Consider the following 27690-nt stretch of genomic DNA (forward strand, 5'->3'; position numbering starts at 1 on the left):
AAAGAGCATGATACTCTGACCTTCCCTTTACAAGATATGCTCCCGGAATTTGCTTCCGCAGATGACGGTTTGCAACTTTTGAAGAACTATCTTGGTGAAGAATCTGAGGACGATTCTTCGGAAGATATGTCATTGAAGGCTTCGGAAGATCCATCGGCCTCAAATCCTTAGGATATACTTAAATTTTTTTTAACTTGTAATTTTTTCTTTCTCCTTTTGTAATTATTGTTTGGATGATTAATGAGAAAGATCTCATTGTCTTTTGTGAATAATCTTTTGTTCCAAGAAAATATCTTTTAGGAGATAGTTTTGAAATTTACAACATTTTGAAATGTTTAACAGATTGGATAACTATGATGACGTGGTGGAGAGAGAAGCTCATTGAGGACAACTGATAAGACGTGTCTGGTGCCTTCTGACAGCCTGTTTTCATTATCTTGAATTTCTCGCCTGACGTGTCAACCATCTGGCGGTTCGCGGTTTCTCTCTCCTCTGTCACTTTATGGATCGTATTAATTGCGATGGGTATAAATATAACCCTTGTGATTTCCATTTAATCTTTATCACTTTCAGATTTCTCTCAAACGCTCTAGACTTTCCAACCTTCTCTGAGATTTCTTCCCCTTTTCTGAGATTTCTTCATCTTTCTATTATTCAAATGGCTAAAGAAGTCTGCCTTAAATAGGAGGATTATAACGACGTTGTAAATGTGTACGGATTGACGACGGAGTGGGAACCGGAATATCCTGCTAGTGGTTCTATTGCTACGAGTCCACCTCCGAAGAAAATGGCTGTATATATAGACCACTTTACAACAGGGAACTTCCGGATTCCGGTGACCAAGTTTGTCGCATCGATCTTGACGACTTATGGGATCCATCTCTCCCAGATCCATCCTTTTGGGATATTGAGGATTCGGCATTTCGAGTTCTGTTGCCAATCTCGCAACCTTGAACCGACTGTTGGCATGTTTGCCGTGTTTTATAAGATGACTTTTCGTGATGGGTGGTACGGTTTTCCATCCATCGAGAAGAGGACCATAGGCACGGAGTGGCTCCGTAGCCTTCATTGCTGGAAGCCAAAAATTTTTTGGATCCGAGAAGACGTCATTCCTTTCAAGATGACAAAGCGTAAGGCGGAAGCTCCCATGCCTGTGGTTCCTGCCAGTGTTCACGAGGATCACGCGTGGTATAAAACGCTAACCTCCACGCCAACTCCCCTGCTCCCAATTCACGAAGGGGCGATGGTGAGCGCCAAGATGAGCCGTTTGTGGCCATTCCCCAAGTTAGAACCATATTACGAAATGACCAACAAGAGTAAGCTTTCGTGTTATATCTGTTTTTTTTTTTTCACAAATGCCTAATTTCTGACTTGCTTCATTGTTTGTACAAGTGAGGGTTCCGCCTTCAACACTTTATTGGATCATGAAGGGGGCATGATGGTACGTCGTCCGATTGAACCTAGGGACGGCCCCTTTTTGGATCGAACTCGCAATAATTTTTTATTCCCTACTGTATTTCGTCCGGAACCTATGGTTTCCGAACCTATGTATGCCAAATGTGAGAAGTATGTTCAAGATATCGTACTCAAAGGTGAGGGCATTTTACAACCCCGACCCGTAACTGCCACTACTTCTAGCGGAGTGATCGTACTATTTTCATCTAGCGAGGAGGTATCACTTTGTGAAGAAGTATATTCGACTGATGTTAACAAAGCTGTAGACTCAATTGCAGGTCTTACCCGTCAACGAGCCCCTTCTAGTCAGGCGGCGGGTCAAGATGACGTTGATACTGCTGCGGACGCCAAGGGTCCGGAAGCTGATAATATTACCGCTGAGGGTAAACGTCCAGTCGCTGATGCGGACGTTTCTAAAGTGGCCGGGAAGCGCAAGGTTAATCCGGTCACAATTACCTTAAAGAAGAAAAAATCCAAGAAGGCAAATCCTGCCGCCCTGGAAGCTCGCTTGGATCAACTTGACGCGAACGATCCTTCATTAGGTATGCAACATCGTTTTACTTGTAAGCTGCTATGCATTAGAATTTTTCTAACCTTTTGCTAATTTTTTCAGTGAACCTGGATAACCTTTTCGAGGGTATTTCTGGTTTGAAAGACTCACCTCTTAGTCCGCCACCACCGCCTCCTAACACTGCCACGGACCCGATAATTGTGGCGGATGATTCTCCCTTAAAGGACAAGGGGATCGACACGACTGATCATGCCAAGGTGTCGCCCTCTTATAATGTTTACCGATTAACTTGGTATATTAAAATAAATAATTTAAATGATTGTTAAATATATTTATATTAAGCCATATGCGACAACAACCGAAACAAATTAAGAGTTTGTTGGTTAAATAGATTTGTAAGAGAAATTAGGGTTTGTGAAAGGAATAGTAAATGTTAATATTTATTTTTGTACATAGGAACTAGTTGCATAAAACAATTAATAGAACGAAAAAAACAAAACAAGAAAAAAAACCCAATATAACCGAACCGAAACCGAAAACCGAAAACCGAAAAACCGAAACCGAACGGTTTTTATATATGAAAAAAATCGAATTTTCGGTTTCGGTTTCACCTAAAAACCGAACCGAACCGAACCGTGGTTAGCCCTAACTATGACAGGGAATCCGGTTTTTTTTATGGTTCGACGTGATAAAAGTATTTATCAATAGAAGGATACTAAAAATTTATAACAGTGGTATAGGTTTTAAAATATAATTAAAACTATACTTTATAAAATTTTATCAAAAAACTATACTGTTTTTTTTAACTGGTATATTAATTTATTGAATTTTTAAACCCGCAACTTTGACATTTACAATAGTAAATACTACACCACACTAAACCACTGTATCATAAATTATAGGTCTAACATATAAGTTTTATTTATATAAAAGATAAAACTATAACCATGATTATTCCCTCTCACTTTAACATTCTGAAGAAACACGGATTCAATCTCCGGGTATGGGTCTTGGATCCAATGAGTCCACATGGTACAATATGATGACTACTACCACGATATGAGTAAGGCTCTCCGAAGTCCAACGACCGGAACATACAAAACAGACACCGTGAGTCTCGTTATAGGAAGTTCAAGAGGGGGGATGATCCTGTAACCACCCTCCGGCGTGAGAATCAGTAACGTTCGTAAACGGATAAAGTACTGAAGTAAACAGACTAAGTGTAGTCAGACTGCAAGTGAGTGAATGCCCACCTCATACCATTTGACAAGGTATTTATAGCCGAAGGATATAGGAAGGTGATTGGGCCAGCTGTCCTCTTCTAGAAGATTTTCGATAACCGCCTGGACGTGTGTCCTTTTATGATAGGTTGAGTTATACGCCCCATGTGCATGGGTATAACAACATGGACACGTGTCGCCCAATGATAAGATGGCTCGCCTCCTGGCCATGTGCACGGTTATAACAACCTGGCCAGGTGTCCTTTACTCATTGGCTGGTAGGTCACGTACTCCTCAAGTAAAAATCGTGAATATTCTTCTAAGTGATAACTGGTTGATGACTGTTGTCCCGCTGGCACTTCCTCCTGGTTGTTCGGGCGGACTTATGTCCTGTCCTGCGGACGACTTCTGAGGGTGCAGGAATGCTTCCGCGCGTGGTATGAGGACGTTCCTCCTCTACCGTGATATGCGGGTGATCCGTATGCCCCGCGGGTGGCCTATTAGAGGTTCCTCTATGAACCGCGGGTAGTACTTAAAGGTATTTGAGTCTTTTTGGTACCCTATCTCTATACATTCATTCCATAAATATATAAAGGTGTATCTAACCATGATTGTTCTCTCCCATTGTCTTTTAACTGTATCTAATATTACACTCTACTCCTTAATATATATAGTTTGTACAAAATTACCCCTAATATGTAAAGATCCACTTTCCTCTTTTTCTTTCCATTTATGCATTAGTCCTTCCCTTTATGAGTTTCTGTACTTTGTTTCTTGTAAACTATGCTATGTTTTGATTTAGTTGTATTTAGAAAAGACAATACATTCAAAAATAAAGTTTTAATCTATTTATCACTATACACTAATAATATTGTTATACAATATTTTTAATATTTAATACTAAATTTTAAAATAAGAAAATAATAGTTACATAAAAAAATAAATGAACCGAGCAAACACACACACACATATATATATATCTTTATATAAAATGAAGCAAATTTTGTTTGTCTGTGTTGTTCGCTTAGGAAACTAACTTCATCATTTTCTTATTTGTGTTGGTTAGTACGCTAAGCAAATTGGGTAACTAAGTTAGTAGATGATGGCTAGTGAGTTATACTGTAATAGTACTGTTAAAAGAAAAGTAATAATAATAGAGGGTCACAGTGAATTTCCAAACTTATACAAGATATAATTCAGGGGTTAAAGTGACATGTCTAAATATATACACCAAAATTAATGAGAGAGGTTAAAATGACGTTTCCAATGCCATTTTGTCACTTTCAGATATTATTGATGATGTTACATAAAATACATGCTATGTTGTAGATTATATAGTAATTTTTATATTATATCATGTGTAGGTGTTATAATTTTTTGTGTGAAATAATTATCAAAAAGAAATATAAATCATCTTTCATAATTTATATGTACTGATTTTTAAGCAATAGAAGTGGATTAACATATAAATAAAAACGAGATTATAAGTTCTAATTCCAAGCAATTAAAGTGGTTAAACTAGGGGCCTTAGCTGCCTTTAAACAAACAGTCAATCCACCACTGTGGCTGATATATGTAAAATGTTAGGTTGAGTGAATGCAAAATACATATTAAATGAGTTTGCGAGTGATCATGTTTATGCTAACCTGCTTAATAAAACAGGTTAAACACCTAAACTATAAGACAACCCTGTATAATTACCCTATCATTATTAACCCCCCCCCCCCCCCCCCCCCTCTCCCTCTTCCTCAAATAAAATGTTTCATGTTTAGTTAGTTTTATTTGCCTAAAATAAAAGTCAACTCGAATACAACACGTTTATGAAATATATTTGACAACCAGACACTTGACCATATTCATGTCTTCTTTTGAGTCATGCTGAAAATTACCAACCGCACTAAAAGCTGTCATCAGAGTTTTTATTAAGTAAATAATTTAGACTTCACATAAATAAAAGGTGATAAAACGTATTAAAGCGATACAAAATACATATAAGCTTGATCCACCTCAATACAAAACAATATATACATATATATACAATTTGTTATTCCAATGCAATAAAAAATTACGTGCATTAAGCGATACAAAATACATATAAGCTTGATCCACCTCAATACAAAACAATATATACATATATATACAATTTGTTATTCCAATGCAATAAAAAATTACGTGCATTAATGTCCTGCATTTGTGTATGATCCTTGTATATGCAACTGCACTTATAGATAACCCAATGTTAACTCAGGTTTATCAAATCTTAAACATTAAAACCTGAAGGACTCAAACTGTACAAATCTTATAACAATGTGCCAAAACATAAACTTGTGCTTAAATACAAAAAGCAAAAGCAGGGGGTAAAAGTGTAACTTCCGTATATATATTTGTATTACATAATGAATGATATATTCACTGAGTTTTCAAGTGCCACCAACACCTTATTCCGCCACCGTCACCGCCACCACACCGCCGTCAAATTCCGGTCATCACAACCTCCAGCTCAATTGCATATAATCTTCTAATTTGGATCTCTAATTGCAACTTGAACCATAATATTATTCAACCCAGCTTCTTTAATCGATTTATTGCGTCGGTTTATTACTTTAGTTTCATCATCTGAGAGCGACTGCATTGTCTCCGGTAAATTTAATAATAATATTATTATTATTAATTGCTGTTCAAGTAATTAATGGGTTGCTGAATTTGCACTGGTCTCTAGACTATATGTTTTTTTTTATCGAATTAAGTTTCAGATTTAATTTAATATTGCAAAATTTAGATTACTGCTGTTATCGATTAAGTGTTATTCAACTTTACTGATCTTCAGTTGGATATGAATTTGGGCGATTTGTGATATGAATTGTATTATTAGTAGGTGACTGGCAAACGGGTCGGGTTGGAACGGGTTTGGGTCGGAATGCGTTCGTGTCGAAACGGGTTGGGGTCGAAATGGGTTAGGTCGAAATGGGTCAAATTAAAAAGGGTCATTTTGGATCGGGTCGGGTTAGGGTCGAAATGGGTTAGAGTCGAAACATGTCAAATTAAAAAAGGTTCGTTTTGGGTCGGGTGACAACGGGTTAGGGTTGAAACGGGTCGAATTAAAAAAGGTCGATTTGGGTCGGGTGACAATGGGGTAGGGTCGAAATGGGTCAAATTTAAAAATGGTCGTTTTGGGTCAGGTCGGAACAGTTTCAAGTTGGAACGGATTTCGATAGGTCATGAAAATTGTTTTTGCTTGGTTGTGTTTATGAGTTGGAAATATCTGTAAATTGATGTGGTGTTATTTAATTTGAAGTATTTTAATTAATTAATATAATATTCTGATTAGGTTTGATTTTCTCCTAAATTTATGTCGGTGTATTATTAATATATTATTATTATTATTTTAAAAAATAATATATCTCCAGATTTGGTGAAGCATGTAAATATGCCATTCTTGTAGGATTGGAATATTGGATTCCTTTGAAATTATTTTATGCCTTCACTTTCTGTCACTTTTTATCTTAAAAAACTTTTTGTTATATTTTTCTTTTTCACTTTTTTACCTTTTCATGAATTTGAATTCTGAGCCATTGTTTTCTAGCCTGTTGGTGATATGTCTTGATCTGTAACCTTTTTCAAAAGTAAATAGTTATTGAAAATGATAATTCTAATAAGCTTTTAGCTGGTACTAAGGTTTCTGAATGCCCTATATCAGCAGAAAGGTCCCCATTTCTATCAAGATTCCAACATTATCATTTTTGGTTTGATTTTATTTTTTGTTTATTTTGTGTAAATATACAGTCGATATGAGTTGGCCGTGGAAGAAGAAGTCATCGGATAAGTCCGGTTCTGAGAAAACAGAATCTGTTATTATAACTACTTCCGTTGGTTCACAAGGTGGCAAGGTTCGTTTGTTTACGGTTTACCTTTCTATAGTTATTTATAAAAATGTTTATATGCTCGGCCCGTTTGCTCGCTAATCTAGCTGGCCCGTTTAAATTAAAGCCCGAATTATAAATTTTGTAGATTATTTTTAAGCATTTTTGTATGTTCAAAATGTTGTTTTATATCTTTTAATGTATATCAAGAGATTGTGATCAAACTTCTATAAAAAATGTGTGGCCGAACTTTAAAGTACAAAAGTTTTGTGATCAGTATTTAAAAAATAAATTTTCAAAAAAATTTGTGGTCAAACTTCAAAGTACAAAAGTTTTGTGGTCAATTTATGAAGATTGTAAACTATAATATTCATAAGTTGCTATTTATTAAAAAAAAAAAACTTTGTGGCCAAACTTCATAGTAGAAAATTTTTGTGGTCAATCTATAAAACTTGAAAACCATATACGAAAGCTTTGTGGCCAATTTATAAAACTGGAAAGTTTTGTGGCCAACTTTATAAAGTTTGAAAGTTTTGTGGCCAATCTATAAAACTTGAAAACTACAATATTCTTAACTTGGTTTTTGTAGTTATGTATGTTATTTATTTTGTTGCAATTTTCACTTACAGGTTACACAAGAAAGCTACAAAAAGCCAAAGTATGTTCAAATTTCTGTGGATCAGTATTCAGAGTTAACTGGATTGGAGGATCAAGTTAAATCATACGAAGAACAAGTGAAATCATATGATGAACAAGTGAAAAGATATGAAGATCAACAGTTAGTATATGAAGATCAAATTAAAACTTTAGAAGACGAAGTCAAGGACTTAAACGAACAACTTTCCGAAGCGCATACTGAGTTGACCACAAAGGAGAATTTAGTCAAACAACATGCAAAAGTCGCCGAGGATGCCGTCTCAGGTTTGCACATTATGGTTATTATTTCATATTAATCGCGATTACTATAAATTATAAAATTTTAATATTTAATTTTATAGGTTGGGAAAAGGCTGAGGCAGAAGCTGCAACATTGAAGAACCATTTGGAATCGGTTACTCTGTTGAAACTAACTGCTGAAGACCGAGCGACACATTTAGATGGCGCTTTGAAGGAATGCATGCGCCAAATAAGAAATTTGAAGGAAGAACATGAAAAAACCGTGCATGACGCCGTGCTTGCAAAAACGAAACAGTTTGAGAACATGAAACATGAGTTCGATACAAAGGTAGCAAATTTAAACCAAGAACTCATGCGGGCTGCTGCTGAAAATGCTGCGGTTTCAAGGTCGTTACACGATCGTTCCAACACAATAATCAAAATTAGTGAAGAGAAATCACGAGCGGAAGCGGAGATCGAGCTGTTGAAAAGCAACATTGCGTCGTGTGAGCGGGAAATTAATTCTCTTAAATATGAGTTACATATTGTTGCTAAAGAGATGGAAATACGTAACGAGGAAAAAAATATGAGTGTACGGTCTGCTGACGTGGCAAACAAGCAGCACTTGGAAGGTGTAAAGAAAATTGCTAAATTGGAAGCCGAGTGTCAAAGGTTACGCGGGCTTGTAAGAAAGAAATTACCCGGGCCTGCAGCACTGGCACAAATGAAACTAGAAGTTGATAATTTGGGCCGGGATCACGGCGAGCCTTGGGTCAAGCGGTCCCCAGTCAAACCACCGACCCCGGTGAGCCCGCATTTCTCTTCAGTTCCCGACTTCTCTCTCGACAACGCTCAAAAACATCAAAAGGAAATGGATTTGTTGACCGAACGTTTATTGGCAGCCGAAGAAGAAACGAAGATGTTGAAAGAAGCGTTGGCTAAACGTAACACCGAGCTTCAAGCTTCTAGAAGCGTCTGCGCTAAAACAGTAAGCAAACTTCAGAGTCTGGAAAGTCAACTGCACTCAAATCCTCAACTGAAAACCGTCATCAGTCAAAATGCAAGCAACGCGCCAAGTGTGGTTTCAGAAGAAGGAAATGATGATGACGTTAGCGTTGCTGGATCTTCGGCTACCACTTTAGTCTCTGAGTTATCTCATAACAAAAAAGATAAAACCGAAAATGCAAAGCGTTTGGAGCTTATGGATGATTTCTTGGAGATGGAGAAGTTGGCTTACTCATCGAATGAAAAGACTGAACCAGATGTTTTCGAGAATCTTAAATCTAAAGTATCCGGTTTACTAAATTCATTACCGAAAGATTCAGATACCGATAAACTTTATGAAGAAATCAAGCGAATTGTACAAGGTAATGTTGAGGGAAAATACGAAGAATTTGCGGCTGCGGTTTCCCGAATTTACGACTTTCTGTTAATTCTACGGAAGGAAGCAAAGTCTGTAACGGGAACATCTCTAGAAGAGACTGGAATGTTCGAGAAGCTGGAGGAGTTTAAAGAAACCGAGTCTGGCAAAATGGATATAAATGATTTTATTCTGTGTGTTTCGGGTATTCTCGGAAAAGTTAGTGAGCTTCGGTTCAACTTTGTCGGGTACGAAATCAATGATGCTGAAGCCAGTAGTCCTGACTGCATAGACAAAGTCGCTTTACCTGAAAACAAGGTCGACTATTCAACCAGTTGTAATCAGTTTTCCGACACGGCTTCTGATCCCGACACACCTCACGATGGAAACTCAGTCCCGACCTCTGAATTAAACGTGTCGCGGTTGAAATGCTCGTTGGAGGAGTTTGAAGAGATGAAATTAGAAAAGGAGAAAATGGTTATTGAACTTTGTAAAAGTAATGAGAATTTTGAAACTATAAAGTCAAAGCTGAGTGAAACTGAGCATCAGCTATCGGAAGTCAAATCTCAGTTGACCGCCGCTCAGAAGTTGAATATATTGTCTGAGACGCAGCTGAAATGTATGGCGGAGTCGTATAATTCACTTGAAGTTCGTGCAACGGGATTGCAGTCTCGGGTCAACCTTTTGGAGTCAAAGATAGTAATGCTGGATAATGAACTTGCAGAAGAGAGGACAAAGTATAAGGAGACTGAGGCAAAGTGCAAGGATCTTCAAGAGCAATTACAAAGGTAAATAACATAATTTTTTTTTTTTAATAAAAGCCGGTGCTCGGTTTGTACTTTTATTTGATTAAAGTTTGCATCTGATTAATCTTTCGGTTCATTATGTTAGAATTGAAACATCCCCCATTGCTGACGTGGACGACAAAAGTAACCAGGTGACTTTCTCTATTACCTTTTAACATAACTGTTTTTGTGTTATATATATATATACATGAGGGTGGCAATTTCCGACACGACCAATGTATTACATAAAAGTAATGAGGTTTTGGGTTGAAATATCTAACCTGTTCAAAAAATGTGTTCAGGTTGACCAGTTTAGTTAAACGGATCATGGTTGGGTTGACTTGTTTGATCATTTCAGGCTAAACACGTCGAAACACCTAACCCATTTTTTACGACCCACCAACCCGATTAACATATTTACAACTTTATCATCACCCGCCAACCCGTTTGATTCATTTAGATAATAAGGGTTAAACGGGTCATTTTCGGGTTACACAATTTTATGTGTGTGCGGGTTAGCGTTTACGTTTTTGACATGAATAAAAATATGGGTCATGTTCGGATTCAACATGGATCTAGTGACCATAATAACGACATTTCGTTGATGGTAATCACAGGAGAGAGAATTGGCAGCTGCAGCAGAGAAGCTAGCCGAGTGTCAAGAAACGATATATCTTCTCGGAAAGCAGTTAAACGGGCTGCGACCTCAAACCGAATCCATCGGGTCACTGTTAAGTCAAAAAGATCACGCCTTTGTTGAAGACGAAGAACACGAAGAAGAGTTAACAACTAGTAGTGGCATGGATTTACATACGGGAAACGAGTCCCCGATACTATCAGAATATCACCAATACAGTGCCTCAGATTCTGAACCAACCAATCTTTTAACCTCACCCGTGCGGTCCAAACACCGGCCCACAAAATCAGGATCCTCGTCTTCGTCATCATCTAACCCGACTCCTGAAAAGAACACCCGTGGGTTCAGTCGGTTCTTTTCCGCAAAAGCAAAGTGAACCGAGGCTTGAATACGTGTAGATACTATGGAAACAGTGCGTGTTTGATGTTGTTTATCCTGTTATATATATGGTTAAGCTAGTGTATTTTTATTTTTTGGTTTGTTACTATGAAAAGTTGAAAACATGACATAAGGTTTTGATGAAGTATGTTTTTAGTTAAAGAAATAACTAATGTTGTTTTTTATTACAAAATGTGTGCATTATTTCATTTCTGATCTGTATATATCCTTATATATTTTAGAGTTTGAATAAAACATAAATATATATCTTACAAATGGCAACTTCTTTAAACTTGCTATAGCCCAGCATCTTAGATGAAAAAAAAAAGTAGTTTTTTGTATTTTTAGTTATAGTTATTTGTATAAAATCAAATAATAGTTAAAAGATTAAATGTGTTTTCTAACTATTATATATAATTTTCGAACGGGCTAACGTATCTCTTGTATAATCCTATTCCTAAATCTGTATCATTTTTCACTATGAAGAGGTATGTACCCGCCTCAACACCGAGCGAGGCGGGTCAACCCACAAGATATAGACAAGAGGCTTGAAATCAAGACATTATGAAGGCACAAAGCCAAAACCTATGCGCATGGCGCATATCACATATGCTCACGCATATCACATATGCTCATGAATCACATGCTCAGGCATCACATGCTCAGGCATCACATGCTCAGGCATCACAGATGCTCAGGCATCACATATGCTCACGCATATCACATATGCGCGTGGCGCATATCACATGCTCGTGCATATCACATCTGCGCATGAAACATCTGCGCGTGAGAATAAAGAGAAGACCTCGCGCATCCTCAGGATAGGCGCATATCACACATGCACATAATCAACCTCGTCCTTATCCAAATCAGGATTAGGGCAACCTTGATTGTGCACGTCAGACAACCTTCCAGAAGGTATCTTTTTAAGGAATAAGAATATGCTGATGTTGACAGCTGCCAATGAAAGGTGGACAACTCAGCAAAACCCATGTGCTACCACGTGATTATAACCAATGAAAAAGCACCAGGTGTCCCAAGGACACGTGGCGCAAAGCAATTGGAGGAGGCCAACAAGGCCCTAATTAGGTCTGAGCCCAATCATTGGAAACCCTAGCACTATAAATACCACATCAACTCCACAAGGAGACACAGACCCAATTACAGAGTATTCAGCTATATTAAGCAATACACTCCATTTTCCTTACTCTCATATTATTATCTTCTCCTACAAACTCTTATTCTCACACCGGAGGGTTACCCCAAAGAGGACCCCTCTGTCCCTTTCTGAGGGGTAAGTTTACGGTGCTGTTCATTTTGTAGGTGGAAGAACCCAGATCCCAGAGAACCATCGGTGAAATAGCATAATCACACCCGAGGAAAGTAGATCGTCTACCAGTGAGTCGATCCACGTTTCTTCATTGGCGCCATCCGTGGGATCTTGCCGACTGGGCAAATCGATGGGTTCGAGGAACTATTGGAAAAGTTCCAAGCCCACTTCGTACAGCAGCGCAGACACACGCGCGACCCTGATGACATCATGCACTGCGTGCGCAGGAATGATGAAACGATTGAAGACTACATAACTCGTTTCAATCAGGAGTCTCTGGCAATCGGAGGTATCACTGAGCAACTCTTGCGCGTGGCCTTTATACAAGGCGCGCGCAGTGATCAACTCCGCCGAGCTCTCGTGAGCAGAGATGGCATGCTAACCACTTGGGCCAAACTAATGGAAGCATCGCGAGTCTTCGCGAGAAATGAAAAACAAATTGCCCAAGATAGGGCAAGAGAAAGAGCGCATCAAGCTGAGACACCGCGCAGCAACGAAAGAAGGGGCAAACAGAACTCTGTATGGTCCAGGTTGCAACCAACCAGTTTTTCTCCCGCAGAAAAGCAGGCGCAACCAAGCTCACCCCAACCCCAAAAAGACATTCGTAATCGCGGGGAGGGTGACAAGAGGGAAGGCAGCAGAGATCCTAACAGACCTCTGCCAAGAATATGGACTCCCCTCACTAAAACGCCTTCACAAGTGTTAAGCACTGAGAATGTCCAGTTCAAAAGCCCCAAGCCACTACACTACAAGGGACCATCAGACAGTGGCAAGTACTGTGAGTTTCACAAGTCCACAGGACACAACACTGATGCATGCCACCACTTGAAGGATGCAATTGAAAAAGATGTGAAATCAGGCAAGCTGGCTCACCTGGTAAAAAACTCAAGACCAGAAAATGAACAACCAGAAGGTGCCTCTGCCAGCAAAAGGTTCAAAAGAATCTGTGTAGCCGAGGGAGGAAGGCAAGGGCAAAATTCAAGAAAGAGAAGCGCGCAAATCCAAGGAGATTGGCGCGAGCAACAAGTAATCTTCCCAAGAATCAGGGGAGGCCCTTCCATCAGCAGTCCTCTTGTCATCACTACACACATTGCTCATTATGAAGTGTCAAAAGTCCTGGTGGACACTGGCAGCGAATCAGACATCATGTATGAGCAATGTTTCAGGAAACTGGATCCGGCAGACCAAGCAAGGCTTGAAATTGTGAATGCACCAATCTCTGGTGTTTCAAATGAAATCATTCATCCCCTAGGTCAAATACAATTTGAACTAACCATGGGGGATGAAAAACACAAGCGAGCCGAAATTGTCAACTTCTTGGTCTTGCCCACCACTTCGTGCCACAATATGATCTTGGGTAGAGGAACGATTGCCCAATTCAACGCCATACCGTCGCCAGCGCACGGCGCGTTGGGGTTCCCAACACCAACAGGTGTAACTTTTCTATACCGAGATCATTTGTGTGCAGTGACAAGTACTCCGCGGGAAGGGAGAATGAAACTTCCAATGGCAGACAACGCGCCAGAGGAATGGATTCTCAACCCAAAATTCCCGGAGCAGACAATCACAATTGGCGATACGATATCAGACGACACGAGGTTGAGAATGAAAAGATTGCTCACAGCATATATGTCGGTCTTCGCGTGGCAACACTCTGATATGACTGGGGTTCCGCTAGACCTGGCGCAACATTCTCTCAACACGTTCAAGTCTGTAGAGCCAATTGCTCAAAAGAAGAGAGTCATGGGGGATGAGAAGGCGAGGGCCATGAATGAGCAGGTTGAGGATCTATTGCGCGCAAACATCATCCGCCCGATACGATACCAGACATGGGTAGCCAATCCTGTGATGGTAAAGAAAAGTAACGGGTCGTGGAGGATGTGCATTGACTTCAAGGACCTCAACAAAGCGTGCCCAAAAGATTGTTACCCCCTCCCAAACATCGACGCAAAGGTGGACTCCGTGGCGCCATTCAAGCTCAAATGTTTCCTGGATGCCTACAAGGGCTACCACCAGATTCAAATGGCACCACAAGACGAGGACAAGACCGCCTTCAGAACCGACAAGGGTGTTTTTTGTTACACAAAAATGCCCTTTGGTTTGAAGAATGCGGGAGCCACCTACCAAAGACTTATGGATGCTGTTTTCAACGAGCAAATTGGAAGAAACCTAGAAGTCTACGTGGATGATTTGGTGATCAAAAGCAGGGAGGAAAAACAAATGCTCAAAGACATCGAAGAAACCCTTGGGCGCCTAAAGGAAGTTAACATGAAGCTCAATCCGAGCAAATGCACTTTCGGCGTACAAGAGGGAAAATTTCTAGGTGTAATGGTCACCAAGGATGGTTTCAAGGTGAACCCTGAGAAGGTGGAGGCCATCCTTGACATGCCCTCGCCATCCACCATGAAAGAAGTCCAGAAGCTGAATGGTAGATTGGTATCAATCAACAGGTTCCTAGCGAACCATGCAAGCAAATCTACCCCATTTGTCAACACATTGAGAAATTGCTTAAAGAAAAGCCAATTCAAATGGACTCCTGAGGCCGAGCAAGCTTTCAGTGAGATAAAAGAATGTTTGATAAATCTGCCCGCGCTCACAGCTCCACTTCCTGGTGAAATTTTGACATTGTACCTATCAGCAGGAGAACGCGCCATCGGCGCAGTATTGTTGGTGGATCGCAAGGGAATCCAAACGCCAATATACTATGTGAGTCGGGTGCTGACAGATCCTGAGACGTGCTACTCCATCATGGAAAAGTTAGTTTTGTCACTAACACACGCGTCGCGCAAGCTTCATAGATATTTCAATGGTCATCCCATTGAAGTTCTGACTGGTTACAACATCCAGCAAGTCTTGCGGCGCCCCGCGCTCTCGGGAAGGCTAACAAAATGGGCGCTGGAATTAGGAGAGCACACGATCGCCTATAAGCCCCGTCCAGCAATAAAGGGACAAGTCTTGGCTGATTTCATTGCAGAAGTCCCCGAAGGAAAAATTGAAGAGGCTCAGCGCGAGGTAGACCCTCCGCGAGCCAATGATGAAGAAAATGTTTGGAGATTATTCACTGACGGAGCTTCAAACAACGAAGGATCCGGCGCAGGCCTCAAACTGGTGGATCCAGAGAATCAGGAATATACTTACGCCATCAGGTTGGACTTCAAGAGCACCAACAATGAAGCTGAGTATGAAGCCCTGCTGGCTGGCCTGCGCATCGCGCATAAATTCGGAGTTAAAAAGCTAGAGGCCCATGTTGATTCATACTTGGTAGCAGCACAGGTCAATGGCCTTTATGATGCCAAGGAGAACACCATGCCTCTATATCTAGAGCAGGCGAAAAAGCTCATCGAGCAATTTGACTGCTTCAGAATCATTCATATTCCGCGCAGTGAAAACAAATCTGCCGACGCGCTGAGCAAGATGGCATCAACCAGCTTCGATCACTTTGGCAAAGATGTCAGGGTAGAAGTAATGAGCAACCCGTCGGTGGGAGCGAAGTCTGTCCTTGTAACTCATACAACCCCTTCATCATGGATAACTCCAGTAATGGAATTCTTGAAGGAGGGAAAAGTACCGGACGATCGCGCACAGGTGAGGAAGATAAGACACAAGTCGCAGAACTATGAACTGCTTGATGGTACACTATATCGACGCTCTTATCTTGGACCGCTCATGAAATGCCTAGATGCTGAGGAAGCAAGCTACGTGATCAGAGAGATACACGAAGGAATCTGTGGAATACATGCTGGCCCGCGCATGGTGGTTACCAAGGCAATGAGCGCAGGTTACTATTGGCCAGGCATGTACTTGGACGCTTTAAAAGAGATCCAAAAATGCAAAGCATGTCAGAGATATGCGCCAAACACCATGCGGCCAAATAACAACTTGATTCCGGTGACCTCCGCATGGCCTTTCCACAAATGGGCAATCGATATTGTGGGTCCCCTACCGCAAGCGCAAGGGCGAGTAAAATTTTTGGTAGTGGCAGTAGACTATTTTACAAAATGGGTTGAAGCCAAGCCACTAGCAAAAATCACAGCCGAAGCGATGAAGCAGTTTATCTGGAGCCACATCATATGCCGTTTTGGCTTGCCCATGGAAATTGTGAGCGATAATGGCAAACAATTCACTGACAGGAAGATATCCAACTGGCTCAAGGAATTGCACATCAACCAAATCTTCACTTCGGTATACCACCCTCAGGGGAATGGCCAAGTGGAGCGCGCGAATCAAAGCTTGTTAAATGGGCTGAAGAAAAGGTTGGAGGGAGAATCCCATTCTTGGGTCGAAGAGCTACCTAATGTCCTGTGGGCACACAGGACATTAAGCAAAACCAGCAATGGCGAATCCCCGTTTAGCCTAACCTATGGAACGGAGGCTATGATTCCAGCAGAAATTGGATGCCCATCCCATAGAGTGCTCATGATGAACAAGATTGATAACGAGCGCGAAAGGAGGTTGGATCTCAACTTACTTGAAGGGCGCAGAGAGGCGGCTATCATCAGTGAAGCCAAGTACAAGAAAAAACTGGAAAAATATTACAATCAGCGCGTGAAAGAATGCCACTTCAAGAAAAATGATTTTGTCCTTCGAAACAATGAAGCTAGCCGCGCGATACCCCCGGGAAAGATGTCCCCCAATTGGGAGGGACCTTATCAAGTCTCGGAAGAATTGGGAAAAAGCGCATACGCTTTGAAAGATTTGAATGGAAAGAAGATCCCGCGCGCATGGAACGCGGCACAGCTTAGAAAATGTTTCATGTAAAAATTGTCAAGTTTGTAATCAAGGCTTTTTAAGCCATTATGAATAATGATACGCGCTATCTTCTCTTAATGTGGATTCTATTACCTTTTGCATACATGTTTCACACTTCCCTTTATTAATTTTGAGCAATATGACAACATTGTATTGTCATCAAAACGAAATAAAACGAAGTAAAACATACATGCGCGAGCTTCAAGCTCAAACGCGTTAACGAGTCTTAACTCTAAAACGTCAGGGCCTTAGCCCAATAATATGAGCCTTAGCTCAGGGCCTTAGCCCAATAATGTGAGCCTTAGCTCAAATCACTCAACATCCATCCTACATACTGCGCAGCCTGACTATAAAAATACCTAAGCACAACTAAGGCAAAGCAAATGCCAAAACATAGTTGTTAAGGTCTCAGGTCGAGGTAGCGCATGAAATTGTAATGGATATCTGAGTAACACATACTGATACGTAAAGGCTAAAAAACTCATAATTCCATATAATAAATGCGAGATAACGTCGCGCAAAAGAGGAATAATGAAAACGCCAAGGCACGTGTCAACATAATCAAGATATGGCAAAATCACTTACAATATGACAAGGATTAAGTATAATAATTTCCTTACAACCTTGTTCTTATTTCAACGTGCAAGCATATCTTATATTCAACAAGCAAACATGCAATATAAAGAGATGAATGGGGAATGCGCAAGATGCGAAGAAGGGAAAAACAAAATTTCATTCCAAAGCATTGAAATTTACAAGTTTACAAGATGATGAGATACAAACTACAAATAAAAATAAAAAACATGAAGGGCTTCTCAAGTCTCCACGTCGACGTCAGCCTCTTCATAGTCCTCATCACCGCCCTCAGCACCTGGCGCAGCCCGCTCCTCGTCATCTCCAAACTGACCATAGTCAAGTTGTTCGTCCTGAATGGATTCTTCTATCACAATAGTGTCAGGAGCGGATCCTTTGGCCACGCCAGAGCCGCTAGCAGGGGCAGCATGCCCCGCGCCATCATCGCCGCCACCAGCCCCTTCGCACTCGTCAAGTAATTTCTTTAGCGCGCCGAGATCGGGCTGGTCAGCAAGCGCGGATATCTGCAAATCATAAGGAAAAATATGAGTACAAAAAGACTTGGAAAATAAGTCAAGGTAATCTCATTAAGGTTAAAATACCTGCGCAAGGATGGGAATGGGAGTATTCAAATACTTCTCCCCCATCTGGGCCATGTCCGCGCAGGCAACGTCGCTCTGATAAGGGTAGTCGGATGGGTTCTTCTTCAGCATGCCATATTCATAGCCATCCTTAAACCCTTCAGCTCGACCCACCAAGTGCGTGGCAGCGTTGTAATCCATCACAAGGGCCTGAAACTCGTCTGAGTATTTCATCGCGTAAGCGCAACGAGTCATACCCTGTGAGATTAGCCATTGGCGATCCTGCGCGAGGGAAGCAACAGACGTCTCAAGAGCAGGAATCTGAGAGTTTAACAACTCAACAGTTTCCTTAGTCTGTTTCAGCTCCTCTTTGTCGGACGCTGCTGCCGCCAAGGCTTCTTCCTTTTCCGCTCGCGCAAGCTCGAGTGCTTCCTGGCTAGATGCTGCCGTCGCCACGGCTTCATCTTTCTCGGCCTGCTCGGCCGCCAGCTCCTTCTTCAGGCGCGCAACCTCACTCTCCAGTGATGATTTGTCAGTTATAGACTGGACAAGAGCTTGGCCACGCGCCTCCGCGTCCAGCTCCAAGTCGCGCACTCTACGCGCGTACTTGGCCGCGTCCGCCTCGGAAGCCTGTAGCTTCTCCCGCGCAGTCTGTAGCTCATGCCCGCGCTTCACGAAGGCGGTGTTGGCACTTGCTCTGTTCTCACTGAGCTCTGCTTGGAGCTTCTCAGCTCTCTCTCGAGCATCAGAAAGATGCCAAGCAGACACTTTAGCCTCTTGCTTGGCTTCCGCAAGAGCATCACGTACCTTTACGTAATCATAGCGAAGCTCTTGGGAGGCAGCAAAGAAAGCCGACCTAGCAAACAGATGATCGTTGAGCAAGTCATCGCGAGCGCGGCCCTCCTGAAACCTCCTTTCAGCTGGAGGCACAGAATGAGCCCAGAAGTCCTCACACACACCCATTGACTGAAATGAGCTGTCCTCAGTAATGTTCCATCTCGGGCGGTAAATGTGATCGGCTTCCTGCAAACACAAAGTAATGATCTAAGTCATCAAAACACTAATATGGAAGTCCGCGCAGCGGAGCAAAAACGAACCTATACCTGCGGGGATGAAGCAGAAAAGTCAGCGCCAGCCCCACGAGAAGGCTGCGCCGGAAAATCTCGTGGCGCTGCAGGGCTGGCGCGGCCGCCGTCGGAGTTTTCAACTTCAAACTCCTTATCCTCCTCTGAAACAGGCCTTTTCTCCTGCGACCTAGAACCAAAATCAGTCTCGCGAGGAGGGCTGTGCGCAGGAGGAGGTGAGGGAGGTCTCGACGCCGCCAGGTCGGCGCGTAAAACGGCCTCCTGCTCCTTAGTAATCCCGATGAGGGGAGATTCAGTGCTTGCAGGAGCAGGAGCAGAACCAACGGCGCTGGCACCGACGCCAGGAGTGCCGCCAGCAGCTTGTACGCCAGCAATGACTCCTATGAAAAAATCAACAAAAAGAAATGGTTCATGACTTGATCTAAAAGAAAAAAGTCAGAAAATAAAAGCGCAATACATACCTTGGCGCAACTCTGTTCGCGAGGCAAACATCGCCATGAAGTCCATTCTCCCCTTTTTTGAGGGTAAAACAGGGGACTTCGAAGCGACCTCCGGCCCAGGCTCGGCACCTTGTTGCGCCTGAGGTTGGTCCACCAAGGTCGCCGGCTCTACAAACATTTAAGTGATCAAGGATTCATTAGTAATTCTATCAGAATCGCGCTCATAGAACCATAAAGGATAAGGAAAGTATACCTGTCGGAGAGCAAACGGCAGGCGCAACGCCGCTTCCCTTTTCCGCCGCGCGAAGGGAGGAGGTAGCGGCACCATACCTCGTATGGACAGGAGGTCTGCCCACTTTTTGAGGCAGGGAAGACAAGGAAAACTTGGTGGTAAACACCTGGGTCTTCTCAAGTCCCTTCGCCTGAGTAGGAGGATCCTGAACAACAGGGGCATCATCTTTCTTCTGTTTCTTACTGGCCCCTGCGCCAGTTTTCCCTTTAGCTTTACGCTTTAGTTGGGGCGCCTCCTCTTCCTCCTCCTCTTCCGCGAGCTCTAGCTCGTAGTTCTCAAGCGCGTCTACAATACACGCAACAGAAAGGTTAGCCAAATCTGGTATTATAAAGGCATAAGCATAAGTACAAAGGCTTACCAGGCGCATCGCTGTCAAAGAGAAATCCCAGATCAACAGGGATGAACATGTCATCGAAGCGATCGGGGAAGCCAACCTCCCCAGCGCCCAGCGCGACGGAGCCACCCTCCATATGCTCATCATAGGCGGCGTGGACATACTCCTTGCTGACTGCACAAAACAAGTCAAATGATATCAGCAAAACGAATTATATTCGCGCAGAAGTAAGGCAATGAGATTAACTTACACAAGCCGTCAACTTGGATAACGGGCTCAGTCGCGCTGTCGGCCCACCTCCTGCTCATACCAACCCCCACCAGCGCCTCCTCGCAAATGTTCTTGGCGGGGGATGGTTCGGCAGTCAACTTTTTTACCCAGGCGCCAGTTGGGTTCTTGAAGACACCCACATCCGCAGGCGCAGAAGAGATCGCGCGCATGGTCATGCGGATGGGGATCACACCAGCCTTAATGTAAAAAAATCTCTCAGACCAGTCATGAAGGCTCTTGAATGAAACAGTGCAGCACTTGACCTTCTGACTGCGAGGAATAAATGAGAACCAAGAATCTTGGATCTTGGGCTTATAAAAAAACTGAAAGCGCCGAGGGGTGGGCTCCTCGCGCTGAGATTTGCACATGAACTCAAAATGAGTCATGCGCACGAGTCCAAACGGATGGACTTGGGATATATGAATCCCATAAAACCTAAGCACCGCACCCACAAACCTTGTCATCGGGAGACGAATGTTGCAGTGGGTGAAAAAATGGCAGTAAAGGGATATATAGCCGGTAGGCGGGTCCGCAGCCGTTTGCCCGGCCGCCGGCAGCATGCAGCCATACTCAGGGAGAAAACCCTGAGAGGCGATAAGGCTGTCAAAATCGGCCTGCCTCAGTTTGCAGGGGATCTCATCCCACTTCTTCACTGCCTTAGTCCTCCCTACCTCCTCCGATGAGGCCTCAGCAGCCCTCTTCCCCTTGCCGGTCTTCTTCAACGTAGACATCACTAACGATTTCACACGGCGATGGATAGGGGAGGTTGTGTTGTCTGAGCTATCAGACATACAACTATAAAATCGGACAAAGGATGCTTCTGAAGAACAGAGATCTGGAAGCAGAAAGGCAATCGGAATAGAATGAAAGGGAAAATCTCTGAATAAACAAGAAGATGAAGGATAAAAAACTCAAAGGGGCTGGCTTTTATAGGCCCAGGAGAGAGAAAAATTGGTGCTGATCGGACTTCACGCGCCCCAACTCGCAGGTGTAAGCCAACGCGAGCGCGACACGTGTCCCTGACACTGTGTGAAGGGACACGAAAAGAAACTATACAGGTGCTGCCAGAGTTCACGCGCCACCACTCGCAGGAACGGACCAACGCGATCGCGACACGTGTTCCTGACACTATGTGAGGGGACATGAAAGGCAACTGTAGCACCTCGAGCACACGAAAGGTCTGACACGTCTCCATCACTGACGCATGTCAGCAACAACCAACCACGTACAGGGACGATTCGTTTTCAACAAAAAGGATAGAATTTCGCGCAGCGATGAGTAATAAGAAGAAAAAGACAAACCCCTACTAAAAGAGCAAATTATTAAGTCTAATATCTATCTTACCTCGCTCGCGCGAGACAAGACACACATTAGACTGGGGGGGCTTGAAGAGGTATGTACCCGCCTCAACACCGAGCGAGGCGGGTCAACCCACAAGATATAGACAAGAGGCTTGAAATCAAGACATTATGAATGCACAAAGCCAAAACCTATGCGCATGGCGCATATCACATATGCTCACGCATATCACATATGCTCAGGCATCACAGATGCTCAGGCATCACATATGCTCACGCATCACATATGCTCACGCACCACATATGCTCACGCACCACATATGCTCACGCATATCACATATGCGCGTGGCGCATCCGCGCGTGGCGCATATCACATGCTCGTGCATATCACATCTGCGCATGAAACATCTGCGCGTGAGAATAAAGAGAAGACCTCGCGCATCCTCAGGATAGGCGCATATCACACATGCACATAATCAACCTCGTCCTTATCCAAATCAGGATTAGGGCAACCTTGATTGTGCACGTCAGACAACCTTCCAGAAGGTATCTTTTTAAGGAATAAGAATATGCTGATGTTGACAGCTGCCAATGAAAGGTGGACAACTCAGCAAAACCCATGTGCTACCACGTGATTATAACCAATGAAAAAGCACCAGGTGTCCCAAGGACACGTGGCGCAAAGCAATTGGAGGAGGCCAACAAGGCCCTAATTAGGTCTGAGCCCAATCATTGGAAACCCTAGCACTATAAATACCACATCAACTCCACAAGGAGACACAGACCCAATTACAGAGTATTCAGCTATATTAAGCAATACACTCCATTTTCCTTACTCTCATATTATTATCTTCTCCTACAAACTCTTATTCTCACACCGGAGGGTTACCCCAAAGAGGACCCCTCTGTCCCTTTCTGAGGGGTAAGTTTATGGTGTTGTTCATTTTGTAGGTGGAAGAACCCAGATCCCAGAGAACCATCGGTGAAATAGCATAATCACACCCGAGGAAAGTAGATCGTCTACCAGTGAGTCGATCCACGTTTCTTCACACTATAAGACTTAAACCACGTCCAATCTCATGAGGATTTACGCATTTTCAACAACGCTTGATATCACATGAGATGTTTCTTTTAAAACTCAATTCACACACACACACATACATACATATATATATATATACACGGACTGATTTGATCGTGTATATTGTATATATTCTACACATGTAAAATTACTAAAAAAAAGGCTTTAGTTAACAATAGTTGATTTTTTTACTTCCATTGTTAAAAGACAATCATGCTCAAACATATAAGTAACTCCTGTTTTCCCTGATGAAAAACTAACTAATTTGTGTATCTATCAAAATGTTGTAAATTGTTTTAAAATGACATAAAATGAAAGTTAGGGGCAGATGAAGTTGTTTATCCTTTAGTGGTGTTGCTCGTGACAATAAAAACAAAAGTAGTGGCATAGATCATATAATATCAATGTGAATTATTATTAACCAATTCATAGATCTAGTCTGGATATTTATAATCTTGTTTGCCTATTTCTTTTAAAATCATATCGTTTATGTGTCTGATGTATATATTTTTCAAATGTATTATTCTTATAACATGGTAAATTTATGAGACAGGTAAACATAAAAAGTAGAATGTTTTAAGATCTAAATTGTCATAAAATGTGGTATATCGAAATATAAAACGGCATAAAACTATCCTGTGTAAGTCGTTCATATTAGGTTTATATATATTATTCTAGTATTGTATACTCGTATCCATTTGTTTATATATTCAAACAAACACACGTATGTCTAAAACGAACTCATTGCGACAGAATCATAGCTAGGCACCAGACATTCTCGTATAATGCTATCTTGACAAAACAATCCTTATTAACAAAGTCCATTGCAATGGTAACATGTCTATACATAATACTATAATACACAACATGTATTTTACTGCTTTTAATCTATTTACTTTGAAATTTGAAGTATACAAAATATCATTTCACGTTTTATAAACCTTTTCTATTTCTTAAACTTAGATGTAGCCAAAAAGATATTGATACAAATTGATCCCTTAACGTAGACATTGATTTAATAACATTGGTCCTTCATATATACGTGGTGCAACATGGTTGTTGATGTTAAGACAAACCGAACTGGCATTGTATTTATTAAAACTTTGGTGACCACAACACCTAGACCGTTTAATTGTGTAATGTCGTACGGTTTCGCTAGATCAAATGTAATAAGACCCCATCGGTTTATATTAATCTATTAAATGGCTCTCACGATTATTTATTTAATTATAATATTCAAATATCAATTTCCTATGATGGTAACTATTCGATGGACGTAATTACCTTTACTATCATAACTTAAGGTTTTTCATTACGTGCAACTGTATATATAGAGAATATAAGGGAGATATTACACCTGTTAAAACCCTAGCCGTCATATCACTATTAGTGATTCGATCTCTCTCTTCAAACCGTGAGCTAATTAAGTATTTCATCATCCCATAATAATCGTGCACCTAATCGGGAACCCAACATCATCAAGATCATGACGAATTCCATAACCGAATTCACTGGATTCACATACATGACTAATAGTATTATGTATTCTTCATCTTTATATCACGGAATTGATCAACATTTCATATATGGAAATGAAATTCGGTAGGAAGTCCATTCAATGTTGTGAGTCAAATCGGTTAATCGTATGATGGCTGATGACGTTACACACACAAAATAAAAAAATTAAAAATATACAACATAACTTTAGTTTATAAAAACAATAAATTTATGATCTAACAAATACTTTGTCCATTTATAAGAAGACCTTTCGTTGAGTTAAAATTTATGGGGTCCAAATGAGCTTTACCATAAACTAGTGGGTCGATGGATAGAGTAATAACACATGATGTTGCTACACACCTGCCATAACAATTAATATAGGACCACTCTATATTCACTATAAATATTTTTTTTTATCAAACAAAATTTTAGCCTATATGTGGTCACCTAATACCTCTTCAATTCTAGATCTTCTCAATCCAATTGGTGGACTAAATCAATTTGCTTTTAAATTTCCAACAAAACTATTGAATAACATGTTTTTTCGCGATTAATTTCTACTTATAAAACTGAAGATGTCCGCTCAGTGCATGGTTGAATGACCTTGTGCTAATTCGCAACAAGTTGTTCTACGCAACGAGTCCAAAAACATAAATTCATCTTGTTAGAGTTGTCTATTTGTTTTGAAAATCGTGTTTAAAAATTTAAAAAATATTTATACTTTTATTTATTTATTTATGGTTGATTGTAACCTTATCTTAAGTTTTGAAATACTATGGAACAACTTTTTAAAGAATGTCTTGAAATGTGATTCAAGGGTCCCCAGGGGCCTCCAAGGTATCATGATACATGTGTTAGGTCTTTTAAGGATATCATATCATACCAAATTAAACATATAGGTTTGGTTTTTGTAATATCTAATGAATCCTCCATGCTCTTGTCTCATATCGCAACATGGACTATATCACTTTTTAATTAGTAAAGCATAATTAGAATTCAAAATATCCCTTTTCATAGAATTCTTTTTTGAACAACTTATGCATTAAGTCATTAACACTCACTTACTAGCAAGAAACTAGCCGGTGCGAAAATAAAACAATTACAAATTCAAGACGGTGGGGTGGGGATTAACAGTTAATCAGGATTAATCGGATTGAAGTAATCGGACTTTAATGTACATTTTTCAGTTTTATATATACACGCTCACATTTTTATATGTAATTTTCAGTTTTTTACATACACAAACGTATTTTTGGCCGAAATTGGCTAGAATCTCGCTGGAAACCGCTAGTTTTTGCTGGAATCTCGCCGGAAACGGCTGACTTTGGTCGTAATCTCGCCGGAAACCGCTGATTATCGTCAGAATTTCGCCGGAAACCGCTGATTTTAGTCGGATTTGACCGTTGACCGATTAATTAGTCGACTAACCCAAAATTAATCAATGAAGTGGGGACTAGCAATTAATCGCTGATTAATCGGTGCATAGTCAGGATTTTTGCCACACTGCTCTTAGGCATAGAAAAATCAGTATTCTGGGTTGCCACCGTTTTTTAATATGTTAAGCAAGGATCCACCAGGGTCAAACGGACCCTAACGTTTCCTGATTACACCGACCCGTCTATTTTTCCGATTACCATTGAGAGAGGTGCTTTTCATATATGAAAATAACACATACAAGTATATACAACCACTTGCTATTGATTGAAACTCTCTTTTGACTTTTAGCAATGGCATACTTTTGACTTTTAGCAATGACATATAAGGAGCATATGGGGTAATCGACATTATTTGACAATGAACAGAACTTAACACATAATATGAGGTGGTTTTCTAAGGATTATATCAGGTCAACTTTCCAATAACTATCGCGTTAGATGTATATGGACCAACTAGTCCATTCTAAATATAAGATTTATAAAGTTGAATAAACATTTTATTGATAGTGGATTGAACTTAGTGCATGACTTGATAGTTGATACTTGATACCTTTCCAATTGTTATATAGGCTTTAGATAACTTTTGCAAGAGGCTATTGGTTCGTAAATTTCGAAGATTCTTAATCTTTGTGACTAGTAAAAACAAGTCTTTAAAATAGAAACTTATGTACATAAACAAAATTAATAGGTACATAGTAATAATTGTTGTAACTAGTAAAAAAATATAGGTAACTTATAAACCTAGGGAATTCGATTCTGATAACTCTGTCTCGGGTTCAAGTACTAATTAAATTTGTTTACGCTTTATAATTCGAGTTCAGGTAATTGAGTGAGACACGCAAGCTCTCGATTAGTTGTGTGGGGCTATTCCTTAGGTCAATTTTTTGTTTGGGTGGTATGAGATGATTAGAGAGATGGTTAAATCACAATGGAACCAATTGTGGGGAGTAATTGAGAATCAACTTTTGTGTTCAAATCATGGATATAAGTAATAATAAATTAAGTTTTCTTATATGTAAAACGAGGGTAAATTTGTTGTTTGGGCCATACAAAAACTCTAGACCTTGTACGATCGCTCACTCAGCACGCCCTCAAGACTGGCCTTGACTTTACGTTAGTGTCACCAGTCAACATAGCCATGTTGCCGCGGGTCATAAGCATTGAAACCCTCTATGAAGTCTAATACAAGTAAATGCCTTCACCATCAACCATCTCCTACTCATGTGTGACCTACACTATAAGTGTAAGGGTTAGCTGACTCCAATTGAGAATTTTTTTAAGAGTTATATGTATGTTAAAATTCAGACCAATCTCTACGAAAGTTTGACATCGACCCTCTTTCTACCCTTGTTAAATTTTTTCTTGGGTTTGCAACTACTACTACTACTACTACTAAAAGCTAGCCTAGTTTATACCGGTATTCATTTTCATATTCTCGGTATTGGTACCATTTTGTTTCGTTATTTTCAATGAAACCGGTATCGAATCGATAAATCGGTACGCTATTTGGTACAATACCAATCTCATCACTTTATTATAGTATGTAAGATTGGTGATACTCTTAAGTAAAGTTTATAACTCAAAATTGACCCAAGTCAAATATAAGAATCCTTGTTGTAGGCGGTATCCGACAGTATGT

At 40.9% G+C, this 27690-nt stretch overlaps 1 protein-coding gene across 1 annotated transcript; it reads left to right on the forward strand.

Moving 5' to 3' along the window:
* Nucleotides 1-5741: 5741 nt before the first annotated feature.
* Nucleotides 5742-11191, forward strand: LOC143535272 (filament-like plant protein 4). The gene is made up of 6 exons (XM_077029566.1): nucleotides 5742-5826; nucleotides 6970-7073; nucleotides 7676-7967; nucleotides 8045-10070; nucleotides 10174-10219; nucleotides 10685-11191. Exons 2-6 carry the CDS (start codon nucleotides 6975-6977, stop codon nucleotides 11078-11080), a joined length of 2859 nt encoding a protein of 952 aa, XP_076885681.1. The 5' UTR covers nucleotides 5742-5826; nucleotides 6970-6974; the 3' UTR covers nucleotides 11081-11191.
* The last annotated feature ends 16499 nt before the right edge of the window (nucleotides 11192-27690 follow it).

Source organism: Bidens hawaiensis, unplaced genomic scaffold (assembly GCF_021521415.1).
Source record: "Bidens hawaiensis isolate Kalapana, Puna unplaced genomic scaffold, B.hawaiensis_p1.1 tig00010461_1, whole genome shotgun sequence".
NCBI classification, from domain to species: domain Eukaryota; kingdom Viridiplantae; phylum Streptophyta; class Magnoliopsida; order Asterales; family Asteraceae; genus Bidens; species Bidens hawaiensis.